We start from the raw sequence: 14961 nt of genomic DNA on the forward strand, positions 1-14961 counted from the left end.
TGTTGGCCCGGGCGCGCGGGGGGAGCCGGCCTCACGGCAGACACTCCGACGCGGCCCTTTTCTGGAACAACTCCTTCCTATTGTGGAAGATTGGCCACTTCCTGTTCTTCAATAAGCAAATAAGAAAAATGATGAAAGTCGAATTTACGTGGGGGGAAAATCAATGCTCACATTTTGTTTTTCACGGCCCCATGAGTCACCTTCAGACAGCACTTAGTGTCACGCGCACGGCGGACTTCACCGCATCTGCCGGGCCCTTCACTGACCCTCAGCAGCAACCTCGGCCAACACACAAGAAAGCAAAGCGGTTGCGCACCCGCTGGCTTTGACAGACGCACAAAAGCATCCGATGAGCCGCCCGAACGGTTCATACATTTTGGCCGTTTTGGTTCTGAATGTGGAAATGGGATGCGGCCGCTGTTCGCTGCAGAGCCGGATCGATTCTGTGAGATGGAGGGCTGGTGGCCACCCCCCAAAAAAATCTTCACAATTTGCCTTGATAGCTTTTGTTTTCTTCAGCGCGCTTCAAAAAGCGAACGTGTTTTCAAGCGGGCCTTTCATCCTTGCGTTTTTCTGCTAGCGGCCCTCCGTCGAACGAGTTTGGACACCCGATCCATCGTGCTTTTGAAGCCGACGCAATTTCAAGCTGGAGGGGAAATGCGCGTTTTCAGTAAGTGCGCTAAAAGTAGACATGAAGCGAATTCTTCAATAAGCAAATAAGAAAAATGATGAAAGTCGAATTTACGTGGGGGGAAAATCAATGCTCACATTTTGTTTTTCACGGCCCCATGACGCAGCCCTTGGCAACTACAGCACCGTTGGCTTGCGTCTTTTTGCACCCGACCGGCCATCGGGGCGTCAAATAGCCCCCGCAACTTTGGTCCCTCAGAATGTTGGTTCCCACTCGCTGGGTTCTCCTCAAGCCAACATCCTGAGCATCAAAGCCGGCGCCCAACGGGCAAAGCGTCTGCTCTGAGCGACGCGTGCGGAGCTCCTGGACATGATTTTCAGGTTGAAGAAAGATGAGGAGGAGGTCTTTCAACGCCGGCAGCCATGGCGGCTCACCGGGGACTCATTAACACACCCACCGCGCACGCACTCTGGGGAGGCGACCATGTCGGGACGCAAACGCAAAGCTTGGAGGACAAAAATAAGAGCAGCTTTTGTTTTCAAGGAAAGAAGACCAAGAAGAAGAAGAAGAAACAAAACACCGACATCCCCGCCTCGATTGTGTTCAAAGGGAATTACCGGCTCCGTGCTTTGGCACGCATGAAAGCAGACCCATCGCACTCGGCGACGGCAAATTGGATTCACAGAAGGCCTTTTTGTGTCCCAAAATGATTTGACCGCCAATTTCAAAAATGTCTTCATCGGGTTTTGGAGAGGTTTTCAGGTTTTGTTTTTCAGGCCACTAAAAGCTCACACGACGCAGATTTGACCACCCGTCGATATTTCAGGAGCAAAAAAGGCAAGCAAATGGGGAGGAGACGGGGGGGTCCCCGCAGGCATGTTGCTTGCCAACGTTTGAACTGATGGCTGTCCAAAAACTGCAGTTGTTGGTTTACATTCAAACATGAGCTTGCAACCAACATCAGCGATGACACGCACACTGCGAGACCCACACACAAGCGTACTTCCACTCCCTCCAAATCAAATCACTCGTTAACCATTTCTTTGCCCTTGTGTAATATGTTGAAAAACGATGTGAATGTTTTGTTTTTTTTTCCCCCAGGTCATAATTTGGAGTACATGAGGGGTTCAAACGCTTCATCAAGGCATTTCTCGCCAAGGGTTGCAGGGCGTTAACCTTTCGCGGCTACAGTGACGACTCGTTCTAAATGGGTCGTGAATGCGCGAGTGTTCTTGGAGGTGCTAAATCCTGTTCCAGTGGATTTAAGTATTACCTCACTGCCTCCACAGCCTGACCTCACTAATGCATACACGGGACAGACACACACACACACACCCATATACGCTTCCACTGATCCAGGATCAGCTGCTGTGCTTGTTGAGAGAGAGAGAGAGAGAGAGAGAGAGAGAGAGAGAGAGAGAGAGAGAGAGAGAGAGAGAGAGAGAGAGAGAGAGCAGGAACGAATGTGAGGGTTCAGGCGAGGACTTGGCCCAATCGATAAACGGCAACAACGCAACGCGGCGTCGGATGGGAAATTTTGGGCTCCGGGACAGTTGCGGCACAGCCACTTTGGATCAAGTAGACGCCTGACAGATGATGAGTGAGCATGTCAGCACTCTATCAGGGATGGCCTCACTTTTGATCTTGAAAACAGACTGATTGGTCACTTTATCTATCGATGAGGGGGAAAAAAAACACTCCATGTAAAATAGCCATCAATTCATTTTCTGTTCCGCTTTATTCTCACAAGGGTCACAGGGGGGCTGGAGCTTATCCCAGCTCTCTTCGGGCAGTAGGCGGGGGACACCCTGAACCGGTTGCCAGCCAATCGCAGGGCACACAGAAACGAACAACCATCCGCGCTCACACTCACACCTAGGGACAATTTTTGAATGTTCAATCAGCCTGCCATGCATGTTTTGGGAATGTGGGAGGAAATCGCAGTACCCGGAGAAAACCCACATATGCACGGGGAGAACATGCAAACTTCACACAGGAAGACCGGAGCTGGAATCGAATCTGCACTGCGAGGTTGACGCGCTAAACCCTCGACCACCTCCATGTAAAATATGGATATTCATTTTGGTTGGTCAGAAGGCTTTATTTTTTTTAATGTGTATGTTTTATGGATTCATTGATACAGTGTCTTGATCGTGTTTAAAAAGTGCAGTCGACATGTTTCTATAGTGTTGAAAAGTTGAAGTGATAAAGCCACAGATTGGTTTGCACTCGTGTTGTTATCTGTACGGCTTACCAACTTCGGTTGGTGCAACACTTGATTTTTTTTTTTTTTTTGGGGGGGGTCACACTGTAGTGAATACATAAAGTATTGAAAGTTATTTTCTCCAATTTAAGTCTATCAACGTCATATGAATGCATGGTTCATAAGCCAAACCAAAAAAAAACGAGGTATGGTAAATCTGAACGTAATTGTAGTCGTAAAGTCGAATGCATTGCCTGTAGAAAAACTACATTGGCAGAGGATCAGAGAAAAAAAAATTCTTGCATCTGAAATCGCAATTGTAATATTGGGAGCGGAATGGAAATGGGAATCTTTTTCATCATGGTTTAACCTGAGGCAAAAGTGGCAACGCAGCGCGGAAAAACAAAAACAAAAACATGAGAGGCCAAGTGTCATCGGTGACGAGACGCTCACGCGGGAGGACAACGCAGCTGGGCCGGACACCAAACGCAAGTTACCACCGCGACTGACCACCATCTTCATCTCGATCCTCATCCTCTTCCTCACTTAGCCACTTTAGCATCGCGGCTAGCTGGCTAGTTAGCATGCGGCGAATCAAATTCAAATCTCACATTGGCGAATCACCTCCAGCGGGGAAAAAAAGGATACAGTTTGAAACCCTTCAAAATCTCCTTGGCCCTGTCTTCGTCCGAAGACATGACTCCGCTTCTCGCGTCGTCCCGCGAAGGGGTCAGACAAGCTTGGAGCACAGGCGCTGCCGTTCGCGTTAGCTCCCCGCGACGTCAGCTCGCCAGCCAGCCGCTCGCCTGCTAGCGGAAGTGCGTGGAAATGTGCCCGAAAACGAGGCTGCACTCGAAAGGCGCTTTGGGCTTAAGCGTGAGTCTCCGCGGTCGCCGCGCTCGCCGCGGGAGCAGCAGCAGCAAGCTAACCCTGAGCCGATAATGGAATCAGCTAAATATAGCCCAGCCTTCATGACTGACGGCCAGCACGGCCAATCGCAGGCGGAGGAGACCTCGCTCGGGCCAATCGAGGCCCGGGTGTCAACACGTGAGGCGTGTCTTAGCGAGATTCAGACGCGTCACTAGGGGCAACCGCGCACGCACACACGCGCACCACACACTCACAGTCATACGCTCGTGCGCAAGAGTCCACTCTCAGACTCTCAGGAAACGAACGCGATATTTCAACACTTTCCCAGCGGATTTGATCGCCAGCACTCTGGAGGGTCTGTTTACTGTCAGTACAATACAGTAGTTGCTTCTACTGTTTGAAGTGAAACGTTGCTCTTCATTTGCTTCGTCGTCAGTGCGTTTCGGGATTTCTTTTGAGGTGGAAGAGCGAAGGAACGTTGCAGACGAAAGGATCGGCGTGCCACATAAGCTTGAAGGTTGCCTTCAGCGTGCGCGAAACTGCGGCCGATAGCAGCTCCTCAGTCAACGCGCAGTCTTTTGCCGCTCCTTCGAGCGTCGGGACATCGGTCTCGGCCACTATCAACAGCAGTCTGTCTTCTGCTGTCGTTCCCCGACAGTTTCAACATGCTGTGGTGGAAACTCTTGCTCCAGAAACCTGGCCTTGCTCGAAAAAAAAGAGGTGCACGTGCAGTTAAATAGACGTGGGTCTTCCATGCCCTCTTACGAGTTTTTAATGACATCCTCCTGGAAAACGAGACTCCGGACGATTGTCTGTCAGATTTTATTGGATTGCACGACAGCATTTGATACAGTGGAGCACAGTATCCCGTTGGCTCTTTTGCAACACCTGGTGGGCATTGGCGGTAGCGCCCTTGAGTGCTTTCGGTCCGATTTAGCTGACAGAACCTTTTGTGTTAGCCTCGGTTGTTCTGAGTCACGAACTTCCCCACTGTCGGGTGGTGTTCCACAGGGCTTCCTGTAAAACGTGCAAGATCTTGAGTAAGTTTGTTTAAAAAAAGCATAGGGGGAGGCCTAGTAATAGAAATCTTATATTTTGTTTCCATCATAAATTTTGTGTTGTATTTAATTCAAGCATACACTGACAACAATATAAAATAAAAAATATGAATCTAATGAGCAGAGAGTTTGTCCACAGCCCAGCATCAAGGGAGCAACAGCCGACCAGCCTGGCTGCCAGCAAACCAGTGACATCACTTCCTGCGTTCATCACAGCTTCTCATTCGTCCGTTGTCAGCACGTCAGTCGCGACGCCGCCCACCAAACTGGACTCGGTGGAAAAAAAAAAAAAACAACGCTCGGCCCAGAGGAGGCGCTTAGGACTGAGGGAAGACCACCGGGTAGATTTGACTGTAGTGGTCCACAAAGTGAACCTCCAAACCCTCCGTGATGTAGTCCGGCAAGTCCGAGAAGTCCTTCCTGTTCTCCGCCGGCAAGATGATGCACGTCACCCCGGCGCGTCGCGCCTGCCGGCAAACAAAATCAAAGACACGTCAACATGACCGCACGGTTGCACTACACGAGTAAACGTTGACAGAACCTTGGCTTTCAAATTCACTTTGGGTCACACACACACACACACACACACACACACACACACACACACACACACACACACACACACACTTTAGTGCATTTATGTGTTGAGGTGTGCCTTTAAGAGGCCATCAAGAATCAGTTTGGTTGGCTGTTGACCACACGGTCAGTTAGTTCAGCGTAAGCGCCGTCCGTCTTCACGCTCCCTGCGAGTGTTTTCATATAAAAAGGACTTGGGGTTCAAAAGGCCAAAGTAGACGTGACTGCTTGAGCGCGAGACTCACTGCGATGGTTTTCTCCTTGATCCCTCCCACAGGAAGGATCTTGCCCGTCAGGGACACCTCTCCGGTCATGGCCACATTTGGACGCACGGGCCGAGCGGTCGCCAGGGACAACAGGGCCGTGACGATGGTGCAGCCTGCACTCGGGCCGTCTTTGGGGGTGGCCCCCTGGCGCGAGGAAATCAAAGATGAAACCATGCCAGCGGGGAGATCTGAAAGCTGCTCCTTCTGCCCCTTGTTCGTTTGTCGGTCACCTCCGGAACATGAAGGTGCAGGTGACAGTTGAGCAGGAAGTCGTTTTCTGGTTCTTGCTGCAGTAGGAAGGCTCTGGCGAAAGTCGAGGCGATTTTGGCGCTTTCTTTCATGACGTCGCCCAGCTGGCCTAAAGGAGGGTGGCGGGAAAATATGAACAAACATCAGCTCGTGGGCGGGTGGGTCAAAGGAAGCAAAGTAAACGAGCGCGCATTGAAACAAACAGGCAAGTAGTCCAAAGACAAACCCATGAAAGAATCAAGCGAAGAGGCGACCGGATCAACAACCGTGTCCGAAACCACATCAACAATCAAGACGATTGGCGACGATTGAGCTTTTGTGTGACGTTTTCTGACCTGTGAGCTCCAGAGAACCTTCTCCTTTGCCGTCTTTGACGGAGGGACGACGCACCAACGTCTCGATGAACAGAGTTGAGCCTCCTGCACACACAACAACGTCTGTAGTGTCTGCGTGTGTGTGCGGGCGTGTGTGCGTGTCTCACCCATGGCAGTCCAGGCCAGCCCCATGACCACTCCCGGCGGCGTGACATCGTACATCCTGTCCACAGTGAAAAGTGGTTTACCGACGTAGTCCTGAAGGTTATCTGGGGAGACGCTGACCACTTCCTGCTGCCCGCTGACGATGGAGAAGGCCACCTTACGGAAAACCTGGCCCAGCAACACACCACAGCCAAAAGGAACCTTTTGCTGAATGGCTCGGGAGACTTGATTCCGCCCACCGCGACTCCCAACCTATGCAACTCCAAGCGCCGCGGTACATGTGCTGGTTGAGCGGACTTTGTTAAAGGCCACTCACCTTTTCCACCTGTTTCTGCAGGTTCCTGACGCCGGACTCTCTGCAGTACTGTCGGATCAGGAGACTGAGCGCTTCCGGCGAGATGGACGCCTTTTCCTCACTCAGACCGCACAGTGAGCGCAACTGAGGGACGAGGTAACGCTGGACCACGCCGGGAAGGAAGGAACAACATCAACAACACCACTAGGGGTTTCCAAACGAGGGTCCCATTCCCAATCATCACCATCATCACATCCAACAATCCATGAAGTTACCTCGGCGATAGCCAGTTTTTCCTGCGCCACGTATCCCGACACGTTAATCATCTCCATGCGGTCTCGGAGCGGTTCCGGGATGGTGTCGGTCACGTTGGCCGTGCATATGAATAGAACCTTCAACACGTTCAGAGCAAAATGACGACAGGTTTCACGGAGAGGCGACCCGACGCCTTCCCACCTTGGAAAGATCCACGGGAACATCCAGGTAGTGGTCCAGGAAGTTGGCGTTCTGCTCGGGGTCCAGAAGCTCCAGCAGGGCCGAGGAGGGGTCGCCCTGATACCCGCGGCCCATCTTATCAACCTGGTAACGACACGTGACGAAAATGGCACTCCGAGCGAGGCAAAGGCAGCATGTTCACACGTCACACGGAGAGCGCTTCTTGAAAAGTGCTCGCAAGTCAACTGTGGTGCCACTCGGTTCACTTGCACTAAGTGGGACCATCGGGAAGACGAGGGACTTTCGACAGCAGGAACGTCACTCGGGATGGTTCTTGAATAAGAAGTACTTGCGGGAAACTCTTGGGCGGGGTCTGAACACCTGATTGGAACCTCCTCAATCCAAGAGGTAGCGCAAACTAAAACGTCCTGGAACTTTTCGGTGAAAATAAATGAAAATACACTTCGGCGCTGACCTCATCTATCAGAACCAGGGGGTTCTCCGTTTTGGTTTTCTTGAGGCACTGGATGATCTTCCCAGGCATGGCACCCACATAGGTCCTCCTGAGCACGTACACGCACGCACGCGCACGCATTCGCGTTAGAGAAAAGGGTCCAGCGGACACACCGTGTCTGCGACACCAACGGAGGCTTCCACCTGTGTCCTTTGATTTCGGCCACATCCGTCATGCCGCCCACGCTGAACCTGAAGTACTCGCGGTTGAGGGCGCGGGCAATGGAGCGAGCGATGGATGTCTTGCCTACCCCCGGAGGGCCGTAGAAGCACAGGATCTTACCCTGCGTGGACCCTCGCAGCTGACTGACCGCAATGAACTCCTGCGCGAACCAATCAAGGACCGGATGGAATCAATGTCAGGAACCGCGTTAACAACACACACTCGCACGCCGCACGTGCCGGGCGAACTGTGGGGACTGACCAATATGCGCTTCTTCACATCGTCCATCCCATAATGATCTTCCTCCAGAACCTCCTTGGCTCTGTCCAACGCCAGGTTCTCCTCACTGTTAGTGCCCCAGGGCATGCTGGTGAGCCAGTCGAGGTAATTTCGGGTCACACTGAAAAGACAAGCGCACACGTCGCACATTAAGATGTGGCTCGTCTTGTCGTGTGGTCCGGACGGGGAATGTTGTCACTTGAACTCTGAGGAGTGGTTGTCGAGCAGCGCCATCTTGGTGAGTTCCTCGTTGATGACGTCCATGATGTGCTGAGGGACCGTCCTGTCCTTCAGACGCTCGCGAAACTTCTCCTCGATAGCTTCCTTGTCCTCCTTCTCCAGACCCAGCTCCTGCACGCGACATTCGTCATCTGCGCGTCAAACACTTGACGTATCGCTCAACTTTGGCCTGTTTTATTGCCGCTTCTCCCCTCTCTTCCCGTTCAAATCAAGACTTATTTCCACGCCCGCATTTCACTGGACCATGCCGACGATGCAACTCGTCGCTCGCCCCACCTGACATCTGTATTTTGGCCTGTTCTACCGTCGCTTCTCCTCCCCTCCTGCCCGGCGAGGGGCCGATGATTGGCGCGAGGCTGCCGGGTTAAGGATAATTGGAAATTGCGGCAACGTGAAAACGGACTCTGTCACCTTCTTGATAATCTTGAGTTGCTCCTGTAACAGGTACTTCCTGTGCGTCTGCTTGATCTTCTCCTCCACCTGCCAGACGTGACGCACAACAAAGGTGGAAGAGGCCTTGAGCGCACGGACGAAGAAAGAGACTCGTTGCTCGTGGGGCGCTCACCTCTCGGCCCAGACGCTGCTGCAACTTGCTGAGCTCAAACTCCTTCTTGAGCAGCGACAGAGCCTTGTAGAGACGCTTGGGGATCTGCACGCGCACACAAACACGACAGGGGTCCTCACGCAATTCGGATACGACGTCGTACCGTCGAGAGGGCGGAGCAGCTTACCTTGGTTTCCTCCAGGACGTCCTGCAGCTCGTGCGACTCTGCCCCCGTTAGCGCGGCGCCCATGTCGCTCAGGTAGATGGGGTTGTCCACGACGCGCTGGCCCGCCTGCATCATCTGCAGAACAGACTCCCTGAGGCGCACGCGTGCACGTTAGGCGGGAGGCTCGGGCAACACCACGGTACAAGACAAACTACACGCAATCAGGGGCACGCCCAACCACATGCTCGATGCAAACGCGCACGCTCAAAGCCAGAGCCATTTCAAACATGCACAAAACACACACGCGCGAATTCACACATACGTACATTGCGATCAATATGACCACAAATGCGCACGCACACACAACACAAAAACATGCACACACAAACACACCGACTTTCCATGCATATACAATAAACGCACACGACAACATCCGCAACCTTCCACACACTCTCAAACAGACAAAACGAGCCCACAACGACGTCCACACAAATGCAAAACAGGCATGCCAAAGATGCGCACTCACACACCAACATGCACACAAAGTGACCTGTAGAGGGGGTTGAGCGCGATGATGTCACGGATGGTCTTGACAATCTCGGCCGTCAGCGCCTGCACAGAAAATGTTTCAAATTGACACAGACTTGATCTTTCCGCCACCCCCCCCCCATACACACACACACACACCCAATCGTGCGTTTGGATGAGTTTTTTTTTTTTTTTACATTTTCATCAGGACTGGATTTGTGCGCGCACATCTACCTTGACTTCCTCTGTGACGGTGAAGTGCTCGTGGAGGACGTTGTCCACCTCCACCATGAGGACGCCGGACGAGGGCAGGGGCCGCAGTTCGGGCATCAGGTCGGCTTGGGCAATCTGGCCGCCCCCGAAAGCACAAATGACCGAAATGCGACATCAGCGACGACCACAAAGCAGAAACGCCTGCACGGGGACCCACTTTGTCCTCCATCTGCTCATCCCGCCGGCCGCGCTTGGCCTTGCGTCCCGGCGCGGCTTTGCCCTGCGACTCGGACGACCACGCAGGTGACTCCGCCTCTTGATCCCCCTCCTCCTCCTCCGGCTCCACCTCCAGACGCCCGGTGATGCGAACTCTGTGAAGCAGCACGCGGCTCGTTAGCCAAGCTTACACTGGAATGCCCCTTTCCGGTGTTTGTGCTCACACCATAATTCGGATTGCGTTTGCGTACAAGCTCTCCTCTTTCACCTGACCTGCGGTGGCCCATGACGATCATCCTCAACTTGTCCCCGAGGTCCTGCATCTCGTGGATCTGTACAAAGGTCCCCGTAGCGTAGATGGCGTCGAGGGATTCCACCACATCTGACTCGTCACTGCGACACACACACACACACACACACACACACGTGAGTCCCGAGGACGTGCCGAGGACGGGGCAGGGCAGGCGGGACGTACTTGTCGTCTCTCTTGAGGAAAACTCCAGCGTAGGGCTGTGCCAGTCGAACCTTCCTTCTCAGCAGCTCCATCAGGCTTTTGTTTTTCACCTGCCGGAAGCACAACATCACGAGTCGCGATTTCCACAGAAGTCAAACAGGTGAAATATGTAAGTGACAAAGGGAGCGAGCCCCGCTGCTAATTCCAGACAACAAGCGATGGCCACACAAAAAGGTTTGGAGATTGTCAAAAGAAATCCACAAAAGGGCGGCAAACACTACTTTTGCCACCATGAAGCTCCTCAACTCACTTCAGCAGAAAAAATGATAGAAGACAGGTTTGGCAACACCACACTGAAATGTCTGTTTTCATACTAATTCCCTAGAAATTGTGCATTTCTGAAACGTGATCGCTATGCCGTTGCTCTCCTTTCCATGTTGTCAATGACATCCGGTTCCCAAACAAACATTGGCTGACGCGGTCCTTGAAAGTTAAAAGCACCTCCTCCTCACCTCGATGATCTTGATGAATCGGGGGAACACGGGGTTCCTGCTCACGGCGATCAGCGGCACGTTGGGGAAAACCTCCGGCACCGTCATGGGGGTCAGTGCAGTCATCTGGGCTCCGGCGTACGCCGCTCCTCCGTCCTCACCGCCACCGCCGCCGCCGCCGCCAGACTCCTCGCCGCCCGAGTCGCCGCCGCCGCCGCCGCTCTCCGCGCCGTCCTCCCCGGTAAACCCCGCGCCGCTCGCCCGGTTCCCAAAGGCTCTTGGGTGGCAGGGCGGTGAACCGGACCCGAGGAGGCCGGAACGGAAGCCGGTCACGCGCATCCAGCGACGAGGTCCGCTGTTGTACACGCGAACCGAGCGGAACCCGCCCGGGCCCGGTGCGTCGGCCCGCCGTAAGCCGAACCTCAAGTGCCCGGGCCGGGTGACTTTGACGACGTGGGCTGCTTTTCTGTGGACAAGTCCCGATGCTCTTAACATCACCATCATCACGCACGCCGCCATGTTTGCCTTTCGCTTTCCCCGGCGCGTGCGCAGCCCTTTTCCGTCCACGCTTGATGACGTCACAGTTGTCATTGGAAATACACGTCAACCCTCGCAAACTGGGGTCAAGGTTGTTTACTGTGGCCCGCTGAGCGGTTTCGAACCCTGCAGGTGGTAAATTCATTCCAGTTCGTGTCCTCGTTGATATTGTAATCCTTATTTGTCTTTTGTGGTGTTCCACAAATACTCTTGCCAATATGACGTCTCCGGTGGGTTACTGCTTTCGTAACACCATCTAAAAAAAATAAAACAAGTTCATGTGTATATTGTATGTATTTATGAACTGCTTGAGTTATGTTGTGACGCATAAACAGTGCTGAGATGTTATATTGTGCAGGAATTATTTGGAGTATGTTACATGGGTGTTTATTATTGTTTGCTGGTGTACTCTTCCTAAGCCTTAAGATTAAATGTGACATTTTACACATTTTACATTGTATCTATTATTTTAAGAACTGCCACTATATTGGGTAGACTTTATTCGTTGCCGACATTTCAGACTTCCACGATAACATGGAAACATTTGCACTGACTCGCAGTGAAATCATCATTGAATTCATCTTTGTTGCCATAAAATCGAGTCTTTTGAGCACTTATTCCAAAGTTTGCATCCAGCAGAGGTTGACAGTTGCGACGGCGTTGGTTTGGCGCGACGGCCTCAGTCGTCATCCTCATCCTGCTCCTCGTCTGAGTCTCCCTCCTCGGCCTCCTCGGCCGCCTGCTTCTCGTCCAGGGCGTCTTGCAGGGCCTGCTCCTCCTCCACGGTGGGGTCCACGTCCTCGGTGATCTCGGGGGCGCTGGGGTACTCGCTCTGGGGCGGGGGCGGCAGGAGCGGGCTGTAGCCGTCGCCCGGGTACTTCAGCCCCCAGCCCACGTAGATGTTCTCAAACTTCCTGCATCGGCACAGGGGGCAAAAGTTTGGGCAAATGAGGCTGGGGCACTCCGGTCGCCTGACTTGATTACCAGTCGGACGTTGGTCGCCAATTTGAGGACTGGGTATTTGCTCGGGTTGAAAGCCCAAGGCTCTACCCGATGCCGGGCGATTCGTCCTTATGACGGGAGTGCCGGCAGCTACGCCTTGAACTTACTTTGCGTAAGCGTAGGCGCACGCCCCAGGCCAGCAGTTGGAGCGCATGATGGCAATGGCGTGCTGCGAGGTGAGCGTGGACGACAGGCTGGAGCTCCATGGCACCGTCTCAAAGATTTCTGCCGGGATAACCCAAGGTGAGCACCCGTTCCGGCCGCGCGCTGTCAACGGGGAGCGGAGTCGGCCGACCTGCGTCCTGGGAGAGCGGCGTGAGCAGCGGGGGTCCCACCTCGGGCTCGGGCTCGTCGGGGTCCTCCTCGATCTCCTCGGCCTCCTCCTCGTTGGACTCGTCTTCCGTCTTCACGGCCAAGTTCACCCAGGTGCAGCGGCCCTGAAACCCACGGCAAAACTTTGAGGACCGAAGGCCCCACGATCACACTCGCAAACTAACCAGAGAGGATTGTGTCCGAGGGTTGAACGAAACATTTACGACTGCATGAAACTGGAGGAATCCAAACATTTACAGCTACGAGGACGATGAGGCTAAGTCTAAGTTTTAAGAATGAAGAGCACCGTGATATGGAATTTCTAACCGTCGACAGTAAAACTGAAGGATTTCCTACATCGCAACGCAAGTCTGAAGTTTCCACGCAAAGAGCTCCCGAGACGCAGAGCGGTACCTGCTGCAGGATGTGCTGTGTGTGATGCACCCAGGAGGACAAGGAGTCCACCAGCTCCCCAACGGGGACGCCCTCATATTCGGGGTTCTCCTCAATGCCGTCCTCAGAGGAGCCCTCCTCCTCTGCGCCTTCCTCCTCGATGGCCTGGTAAAAGCCCTGGGGGCTGATCTGCGTGCCGGCCGAGATGCGGGCAATCTGCGCCCGCAGGTAGTTGGCCTCGTTGCCCGGGAAGGGCGGGTAGCTGACGATGGGGGCGTCCAGCCGGCCCGTAAAGAACTTGCGGATCTGCCGGGCCACCGTGATCTGGGCCGGCGTGACCGACGGCAGCTTGGTCCAGGGCAGGCCCGCCTCGTTGCACACAAAGTACACAAATTTGTTGGCTCCGGTTCCTTTGGCCTCCTTGGGCACCACGGGGGGGGCTTTGTACGTAGACTGGGGGAGGGGATCCATCTGACGACACGAAATATCATCGTCAAGCAGGGGGAGTTCGCAGCCAGACATACACGGGGAAGGTGAAACTAAATGGGTCCGAAAACAGACCCTTGAGGCACCCCTGATGTGAGATATCGAAGGAAGACAAAGGTGTGGAGCATTCTGAGCAGTTACGTTACCAAAAGTATCACAACAATCAATTTGAACGACTGTCAAAACTCAACCTGACACGATGTAAAAGGATGATGAGTTTATTGGCCAAATTGTCTGCCATATCAGACCATTCTTTTTGACTTGCTGTTCGGCGGATGTCATCTTTCACGTCACACAACATTGCGCTCCACATCCCCCGATGAAGTCAGGCGTGACGTCACGCCGCAGCCTCTCGTCATTTGCCAAAGTGCAGACGGTCGTCGGCCGCTCACCTCGCGCTCGGCTTTCTCCTTGGCGTCGACCTCGCGGGCCTCCTCGTCGGCCACCTCCTCGGGCCCCTCCTCGTCCTCCTCCTCGCCCTCGGCAAACTCGGCCTCGGCGATGATGTAGCTCCTCTCGATGCCCAAGATCTTGCCCCACAGGCGGCAGCGCTGCATGGTGTAGGACGACACCAGCTGCTTGAGGGCCAGGAAGACGCGCTGCATCTCCTCGCGGCCCAAGCCCACGCCGGCCTGCTCCAGGAAGTACGCGATCTCGCTCACGTTGGGCAGGGCCGATTCCTGGCGGGCAAAAAGTCACATTTGTCCAACTGAAACGCCACAACTCACTTCAACATAGTTGATCATGTTTTCAATTGCTTCGACCCAAACTCAGAAAGAGAAATGTGGGATTTCGTTTTGTATTCCCCACCCCGCACCCTGTAATGAGGATCGGCTCGGCTCAAAATTCTCCAACTCGATCAATGCGGAGTTCACCGTCTCCCTTTTGTCGCCTTGTCGTGTCGAACGCAAAGAGGAGCTCGATCGGTGATCGCACCAGCTCGAATTCGTGCTCGGGGGCGTCCTCGGGCCTGACGAAGAGAACCTTCTGCTGCTCGGCCAGCTCCTCGGCGGCGGTGGTCTGCTGGAGGTCCTGCAGGCTGCTCTGCGTGTCCTCGTACAGACGCAGCTTCACGTCGTGACTCAGGTCCTCCATCACGTCCACCACATCGTGAGGACGCTCCTCGATCACGCGCATCAGCAGCCGAGAAAGGTGGTCGTACCTGCCAAAGTGGGGACCGGGGCGAAACCTCCGCTTATCGTCATTTATTGAACATGTTAAACATCACAGCAAACACATTTCCGTCGTAATTCGGTCGGGAAGTATGTGCCTTCTGGCTTTTATTTTCTGAGTTTGAATTGGAATTTGTTCAGGGATATATCTGGCAACAAAGTAGGAGGGAAAATGGCGGGGGGGGGGGCG

At 53.8% G+C, this 14961-nt stretch overlaps 3 protein-coding genes across 3 annotated transcripts in view; all 3 read right to left on the reverse strand.

Annotated features, from left to right (window-relative positions):
• Positions 1–3796, reverse strand: part of pde6d (phosphodiesterase 6D, cGMP-specific, rod, delta) — a 16529-nt gene extending 12733 nt beyond the window's left edge. Inside the window, exon 1 of the mRNA XM_019871803.1 lies at positions 3483–3796. Within this exon, the coding sequence (XP_019727362.1) occupies positions 3483–3532 (50 nt within the window). The 5' untranslated portion in view covers positions 3533–3796. The remainder of the gene's footprint in view (positions 1–3482) is intronic.
• A 714-nt stretch (positions 3797–4510) lies between these two features.
• On the reverse strand, positions 4511–11441 carry lonp1 (lon peptidase 1, mitochondrial). The gene is made up of 21 exons (XM_019871802.1): positions 10891–11441; positions 10400–10488; positions 10198–10317; positions 9926–10079; positions 9730–9843; positions 9518–9579; positions 8989–9118; positions 8823–8906; positions 8669–8737; positions 8217–8368; positions 8000–8138; positions 7720–7898; positions 7538–7625; positions 7084–7206; positions 6903–7019; positions 6649–6789; positions 6335–6500; positions 6189–6272; positions 5835–5962; positions 5584–5748; positions 4511–5229 (listed from the first exon to the last, which is right to left on the reverse strand). The coding sequence occupies exons 1-21, from the start codon at positions 11386–11388 to the stop codon at positions 5080–5082; spliced, it is 2952 nt and encodes a 983-aa protein (XP_019727361.1). The 5' UTR covers positions 11389–11441; the 3' UTR covers positions 4511–5079.
• A 326-nt stretch (positions 11442–11767) lies between these two features.
• The window catches only part of rsph4a (radial spoke head component 4A), a 5268-nt gene continuing 2074 nt past the window's right edge, over positions 11768–14961 (reverse strand). The window contains exons 2-7 of the mRNA XM_019871808.1: positions 14536–14761; positions 13992–14279; positions 13135–13584; positions 12704–12845; positions 12516–12633; positions 11768–12320 (exon numbers count right to left, since the gene is read on the reverse strand). Of these exons, the coding sequence (XP_019727367.1) occupies positions 12086–12320; positions 12516–12633; positions 12704–12845; positions 13135–13584; positions 13992–14279; positions 14536–14761 (1459 nt within the window). The 3' untranslated portion in view covers positions 11768–12085. The remainder of the gene's footprint in view (positions 12321–12515; positions 12634–12703; positions 12846–13134; positions 13585–13991; positions 14280–14535; positions 14762–14961) is intronic.

The sequence above is a fragment of the Hippocampus comes genome, unplaced genomic scaffold (genome assembly GCF_001891065.2).
Source record: "Hippocampus comes isolate QL1 unplaced genomic scaffold, H_comes_QL1_v1.1 scaffold307, whole genome shotgun sequence".
In the NCBI taxonomy this organism is placed as follows: domain Eukaryota; kingdom Metazoa; phylum Chordata; class Actinopteri; order Syngnathiformes; family Syngnathidae; genus Hippocampus; species Hippocampus comes.